Genomic DNA, 7498 nt, shown 5'->3' with positions numbered 1-7498 from the left:
ATTTATCTGCCGCTGCTTCCATTTCTTTGCTTTGCTTAATAAAATTTTAATTTCTCATGTTACAAAACCCCTAAGTACCAAGTTTCGTCCAAATTCGATACCGTTTCGAAAATTATTCAGAAAAACAAAATTAAAAATAACTTTTTAACACCCTGTAGCTAGATAAGTAAGGCCTTGAGGACCCGTGCTTATATGGGCTTTTTATCTTAAAAATACTCGAGAAACCGTTCTACGAAACATCGGAAACTTATTTAAAAACGCTCTGTATACAGTGTTAAAGAAATAGCTTTCGTAAATTTAATCAATGATTAGGAACATAATTTTGAACAAAAAAGTTCCTTACAACAAGGGTGGGAAACACAAAACAACGATAAGCTTTAAAATTTTAATCGAATGTTGGAAAACGTAGTTGTAGATGTTGATTGATGTGTAATAAAAAAAAGTTAAAATTATTCAACAATAACATTGCTAAAAGCAATTTAAAACTTGTATTAACGCCCATTAGCGTGTGTTCGGTATGCCAAGGGAACACGTCAATTGGTCCTAGAGCCCAACTTTAGTCCTTTAGGAATCTTATTCGAGTGCTTTACAACTCTTAGATTGCCGGGGCCGCCGTTAATTTTTCATGTCAGTTCTCTTTTACTTATCATCATAAATTGTTCACACTGAACTAAATAATTCCATAGCAGAACATTAATCAAACCTTATTTATTTAAAGTAAATAATCTATAGCAACTATTGCAGGCACCAACCGATTATAAAAATATAAAACAATAATAAACAATAGTTATTCGGTATTTATAATATACTTAATTTATAACAATTGTTATTCTCTTTTGAAACTCGACTCCGCTTAATTAGACCATACTTATGGGAACCTTAACAACAGATTATGATAATCAGCGGCAATAACGTTCAACACAAACATGACAAAGAAAATGGGCAAGATGACTGAATAGTCACAACAGGCTATTTGGCCCAGATCACTCCCATAACGTACATACCGTAACACTTATAACTTAAGCGGTAAAAGTAATCTTAAGCTGCAACTGTTGTGGCACCAGCCGGTGTTTTACACGTGGTCGAAACCACGATGTTGACATATCAGGATTGAAGCAATTCACTAACAAATCTTTATTTAACTAGTGTTTTAAATAAGAAAAAGTAAAATGGTGCAGGTACTTGGAGATGAATGAATAGCCCTTTCCGGAGGACATGAGACCAAGCCCCAGAACCAACACCTAACTCTCTTTTCAAAGGCCTTTTGGCTACTTATGTGTATGGGGAACTATGTGCATACAATTGATAATGTAATTTATTTAAATTAATTACTAAGGCTAGTTCGAGTCAAACAAGTTTTAGTTGATTCCCATACATCGATCAAAAGGTGGTACTTTAAGTACAAAAAACATAATCGGTCTGTAACATCGATAAGGATAAGGAGGTATATGACCCAACGCCATACCGAACCTAACCGAGAGAAAGGAGTTTGTTTTTGTTATTATTATTTTTTGCAATTCCTTAATATCCGATAAAACCAAACCCTTCACTAGTACAACTCGCCCAAATTAGCTTTGCGGGCGAAGCGATAAAACATGGAATGTGCAGCACACAGGTAGGCCTAGTACCTTAATAGTATCTGAGCTATACAGCCACTTGCATTATTCTATGGACATCTACATTTCATCCCATCTTATCTGACATATGATCCTGAGCAAAGACGCCTGGCGTCATGGGCAAATGGAACCCATTAGAGCCCAGCGAGAAGGGGCAAGAAAAAACCGCCCTTACTTTTCAGTTTTGTCATGGACTGCATGTCGTTCCATACTTTTAATATTTTAGTGTGATCTCGTTCTCACCAAGTGCATCCTCTGTCATTACACATCACCGCAAAGTTAATTTGGGCGAGCTGTACGTGAAAATGTGTCCTTTACGCGAGTATCGTGACATGCTTTTGATTTATGAAGAGGCGTTACAAGGCTGAAGAACTAGGCGCACTTACGGTAATTGTTATCCAGAAAAAACTTCCAGTTCGACACACATTTGCGCAAGTTTCCCAACAACTTCTGGATAGAGGTGGCGTTATTCCTACATATCAAGGACGAACAGAAAGAACTCGCTCCTAAAGCCGGAGAATAAAGATTAAATCGTGTTGAAGAGGATTTAACAAGGAGTAGCCGGAAGAGAGCACGCATGGACTCAAATAGTGAACATTTAATGTAGTAAAAACAATAAATTTATGTTTTTGATTGTGATATGAGCGGTGTAAAATGTGTAACGTAACATGTTATGCTAATTAGAGATAATAACAATAATTTGAAGGTAAATGGTGTTTCAAAATAATAAAATAAAAACCACGTTTAAATTTTATAAATTTAGTGTATTTGGTTAATTAGGTACTGCAAAAAACCTGTGTAGGAATGTATACGTAGTTTTTGCGGTTATTTAGATAGGTACCGAAATAAAATAAAAACGATGCGACTTTGCCAATTCTCAAGATATGTTTTTTCTTTTCCAGGGAAATGGTTCTATTTACGATCCCCTGTCGTAAGGAACGTGTATGTTCCAAATGATGCTCTTAATCATTGGTTAAATATACGAAAATTATTTCCCTAACACTCTGTATATTATCAATACTAAATATGTCTAGTGATGTTGAATTCTGACAAAATTTAAATCTAGCACTACCACTCGATTTTGCCTTCCCACCATAAAATGGGGAGAGATCTTGCAAATGGATCTGGACTGATTCTATCCCACGTCAATCGCTGGCCTCCCAACATATTTCCTTGGTTTATTTTGACTTGAACTGGTGATACCTGTATACTTTATCGCATTTCTGCATTCTGGAAACGAAAGGTTACATTTTCAGTAAAATGCTGGCTTGAACAGGTCTTGAAAAACCTTTCATATCAAGAATGCAAAAATGCGAACAGATATATTAAACCCTGACAATTTTATGTTATTTTTCTGGTTACATAATTATGCCCATTCACTATAATGTTAAGGAAGATGATTTCGAATGGGGCATTACTTTATTGCAAAATAATCCAGTATTTAATATAAAATAGTACAACAACGTAGTATATACAGAAGTCCTTTATCTAGTTGCCTAATTCCTTCTTCTTACATTTAGTCTTCTTTTTTTTGGCTGGATTCTCACATAGGCCATCGATTTCGGCGTTAGAAGCTCCGTTTATACGCTTTTCTCCGCTGCAAAAGACATTAAGTATCAACGATTGCCAATCCGGCTAAAGACGATGCGCAATCATCGACATCCTCCCTAGTAAAAAGTAACTAACAAAATTAATTAAAAATACCTAAGGAAATTACCTTTTAATCGATATGATGCTCTTTTTACTTTTGCTCGACAAAACCTTGCTCCACTCGTCCTCAGAACCTTTAATCACGAATTGCTCCAAATTTTCATTCTTCAATTTGTTCAATTCCTTTTTCTGTTTCTTCTGTAACACTTTGGCGGCTTCCTCCAGTTCCTCCTGTAAGCCCTTCGCCAGAGGTTGCAAATTCACGTCCTTTTGTGGCTGCAGGGCCCTCTCCACATCTTTTTCCAATATTGAATTCAAGTACTGCTCAAACCTACAAAATAACCATTTGCTCTTGTTTCCGTTTAAGGCAGAATGCTACTCAATACCTTCTCATTGTTCTATTGAACAATCCCAAAAGTTGTGACGAAGGCAAATCCAGTTCACTTGCCAGTTGATCCACTGTCTTGTGTTGCAAACCCAGACCTAACACTATAGCTGATTGGACTGCAGATATTTGAAGGTCTCCCATGTGATTTAGAAAAAATAACCTGAAATAGAGAAATTATTGTTAAATAACCTATAACAGACGTTCCAGAATTGAGATTTTTACCTTACTAGAGGGGGAAGAAGATCCACTATCAAATGATAGTCAACCAGATTCTTGCTATACATCTCTAGCCTTTTTATGTCATAATTAGTCACGTGCATATCTAACTCCAGTCTCGTCAACTCCTTACTCAAAACATTTGCCCCTTTATTGGTCAAAACTGCTAAAGCTAAACTAGGAGAGAACTTGCTGAACTGGTAACCTAGCAAATTGATGAACCTCCTGCGAAAATCTGCCCAATACGCGTTCAACCAGCGTGAGTTTTCAGGATTTTCTGACGAATTCAACACGTTCAGCATTATGCAGGAATGCTCCCCGGTTAAATCGTTGGTAGTTTGACGTAGATACACGGGTACAAAAGAAGCACGTTTCCAAAACTTTAAAAGTTGCTCAGTTAGACCGAAAGAGACGCCGATATAATCGAGTTTCTCTGGAGGTCTCTCGCTTAGTTTTAATAAAAGAGGAGGCAAGGATTTTCTGGGTTCAATGGCTTCCTCTAGAAGACCTGAAATTGAGTATATGATAATAAATGTTTTTTGCGAGAAAAACGGTACCCACCAATTGTCTCGTCATTCACACTGTCAATTTCTCGGCACACCTCGCTATCCTCCTCTAAACTGGGAATTTTCATTTCATAATACTGCTTTAGTATATCTAGAGCCCTGGCCCCGTATCCCATTCCTTGATAGTCTGGATGAGTGGCAATTCGTACAACCCTAGCTCCCGCTAATTTAGGAAAATTCGTGTCTTGATACTGCTGTCCCACAGTCCATGGAATCAAATCTCCCGATGCTCTCTTCCCCCTCGAAAACCCATCTTTCACTGTAGCCTTTGAAATTTCTCCTTCCAGACACACTTGAATAAATACCAAAACCTCCGGCAAAGTCTTTCTGTTGGGATCCACCGGTCCTAATAGGCAAAACAAATGGTGGGCTGGCGCATCTGACATCATTTGCAAGTCATTTGGACTATTTTTGTAATGGGAGGCCACATATAGAGCGACCAATCTTTGCAGAAACTCTTCAGATGCTTTATGATAACAAAACAAGGTGTCTCTGTTTATATAATACAAATCACAACTATCGGGAGCTGGACATCCCGAGAGAATCGGGGCAACTGAAGTGGAATCGAGACACAAGAGTTTGGTCAACCAAATTTCTACATCATCTCCAGGTTTATAACGAATAGACTCGTTTAAAGTCACCTCATGTAGAGTTCTCCCAGTGGCTGCTGCACACTGTTTTTTATTTGCCATATTGGTGTTTACTCCTAATTGAGGATTTAAAATTGGAAATATGGCTCAAGTAATAAGCTAAAAACTTACCGGCAGGTACAGCTTGGATTCTGAGTTGTTGCAACAATTTCAGAGAAAACGACCTACCAGTTCCTTCATAGCCATTAATAGTGGAGGCAAGGAAAACTAAATAGGGACCTAACATTGCTTTTACATAAGGCATGGGAATAGCTGCAGCCTCGTCTATGACGAGAAGTTCTGCTTGGGACAGCTTATTAGCATCTGTCGGATGTATGTACTGAAATATTAGACCAAAAACGTACTCAATTGATTACAGAACATTTTCCGCTGCTAATAAAGGTTATGAAGAAATTGTGGAGGTAGCCAAATTGTGAAAATCTCCCAAATTAAGCATAAAGAACACTCTAACTTACCTGAATTGTTTGCCTATGATTGAGAAAGATATTAACCCTCACTATCGCCTTATTGAACTCAGGATTGGTACTCTGTACCAGACCATAATCAATGTGTTCCTGATACTCTAAGGCATCAAAACCCTGTTATATATAAAGGAAAATAGTAATTCTAGCCTGATGATATAATCTGTAAAAACATACCTTAAAGACAAATTCAAAAAATGTATTTAAATTCTCTGGACTGGGACTGGTGACAAATATATTAGAGTACCCAAAAGCTACAGCTGCTGATACTGCCAAGCCTAATGCAGCAGATTTGCCACGCCCCCTAGATGCTGTCAAAGAAACTGTAGACCTATAAAAAAAAATTTAACACTTACAAAAATTATCATCAAAACCAATACCTTAAAGTTTTCTCTGAAATTGCCTCAATGAACTTTAAAACAGCTTTAGCCTGATCTAAAGTTTTACAGCAATTCACTAAATTCCCAACAGGCTGTGTATCCTGTAACTGTTCTTTCAGCTCTTTGAGCTCTGTATCATTTTCTGAGGGCTCTAGTGAAGGCTCCACAGGGATTACATGGATATTGTGTGAAGAAAGAGGAAGGACTGCAAGTTGATCATCAACTATTAAACACCTATTGAAAATCTAATAAATAAGAGTTTACTATAAAAACCATTTCTACCACCTTTTGCATGACGACAAAGAAAGCAAAAATCTTTCATTAAATCTAGGAACAATGTCCTGATGGGCCTCAGTTCTAAATCTTTGATGAACATCCATACTTATGGTATAGAGCTGCTTCAAGGAGGTCATAGATCTAATTTAACAACCAAGTTTACACAAAAATTCCAAAAAGTAAATCCTATAGTACCTCAACAATAAAACAATCAATCCCCCACCCTCCACAGTCTCAACAGTTCTTGCCAGTAAATTTGGTGTTAATGCTTCAAAATCTTGCAAAACACACATTCCATATGTATTTCCTAATATTTTATGTGTCTCTGAATAGTAGCAATATCGAACTTTAGTTGAAGACAAAAAAAGCTCAAAAGGATCATCCTAAAGTAAAATTTTAAGATTATTGAAAAATACACAAAGAAATTATATATTATAAACCTCATTAATGCTTAATTTCCCAGCTTTGATTTTGTGCTGCAAGTGTTTCATACGCTTCTTTTGATTACTACTAAACCCAAGTTCTTTCTTGTAGCACCATAACACTGAGGGTCGTGCCTTTACCTCCGCTTTTGTCAGCATGTGATGTAAAATTACAACCTGGAAAAGAAAAAGAAAAATCCCAGAGTTTATATGGTAGTCAGACTCTAGGAAATATAAACTGTATGTACCTGGTCTTTACCCTTGTCGCCAACAACAACGAAAAGCGTCCTGTGGCCCAATTTAACCCCATTTTCGATTAGAACTCGTATTCTATTATCAATCTTCTTTCGTACCATTTTTGGACCACTTTAAAGCAGTCTCATTCAACTCAAATTTAAACGGAAAGTAATGTGCTCAAAACGGAGCTTTACGGATGCTTTGTAAGATTGAATTGTAGTCTTACAACAAGCTTTCAAGGTTTTGCTAACGAGGGAGTATGAACAGAAAGTACAGACCCCACACAGGAAATACACGTGGATATTTGAGGTTATGTTTTTAAACATTTGACATTACAGAGGTGGACGTCACTCATGATGGGTAGTGAAGGATGAAAAATTGGATTAATTGATTAATGTTATTGAACCGGTTCGTTGCGGGAAAATCGCATCTTTGATAGAAAATACAAATGAATAGAAATATTAAACGATTTAAATATTCGTTGTGAAGGGTTAAGATAGCCGCATATAAACAATGACAAAAAAAGGAATCTGTAACGTTGAAGAAAGAAAACTGTAATCAATGAGAGAAACCTCTCATAATATTGCTACTGCGCAGTAGATCCACTTTCGTAAATTTTCGCAAAAGCAAAGTGAA

At 36.8% G+C, this 7498-nt stretch overlaps 1 protein-coding gene across 2 annotated transcripts; it reads right to left on the bottom strand.

The window, feature by feature from the left end:
- Positions 1–3020: 3020 nt before the first annotated feature.
- On the bottom strand, positions 3021–7099 carry l(1)G0020 (RNA cytidine acetyltransferase l(1)G0020). 2 transcript variants are annotated; one of them, XM_066400977.1, is made up of 13 exons: positions 6874–7098; positions 6644–6802; positions 6399–6586; positions 6213–6344; positions 5928–6161; positions 5725–5878; positions 5542–5664; positions 5198–5405; positions 4432–5142; positions 3877–4378; positions 3653–3814; positions 3334–3597; positions 3021–3213 (listed from the first exon to the last, which is right to left on the bottom strand). In XM_066400977.1, the coding sequence occupies exons 1-13, from the start codon at positions 6979–6981 to the stop codon at positions 3105–3107; spliced, it is 3054 nt and encodes a 1017-aa protein (XP_066257074.1). In that variant the 5' UTR covers positions 6982–7098; the 3' UTR covers positions 3021–3104. The 2 variants fall into 2 exon arrangements, with proteins under 2 accessions (XP_066257074.1, XP_066257075.1); XM_066400978.1 differs by having other exon boundaries at positions 3063–3283; positions 6874–7099.
- Positions 7100–7498: the final 399 nt, after the last annotated feature.

This window comes from Euwallacea similis, chromosome 22 (genome assembly GCF_039881205.1).
Source record: "Euwallacea similis isolate ESF13 chromosome 22, ESF131.1, whole genome shotgun sequence".
Taxonomy (NCBI): Eukaryota; Metazoa; Arthropoda; class Insecta; order Coleoptera; family Curculionidae; genus Euwallacea; species Euwallacea similis.
Note: the sequence above shows the minus strand (reverse complement) of the source record. Positions and strands in the feature narration are given on the sequence as shown.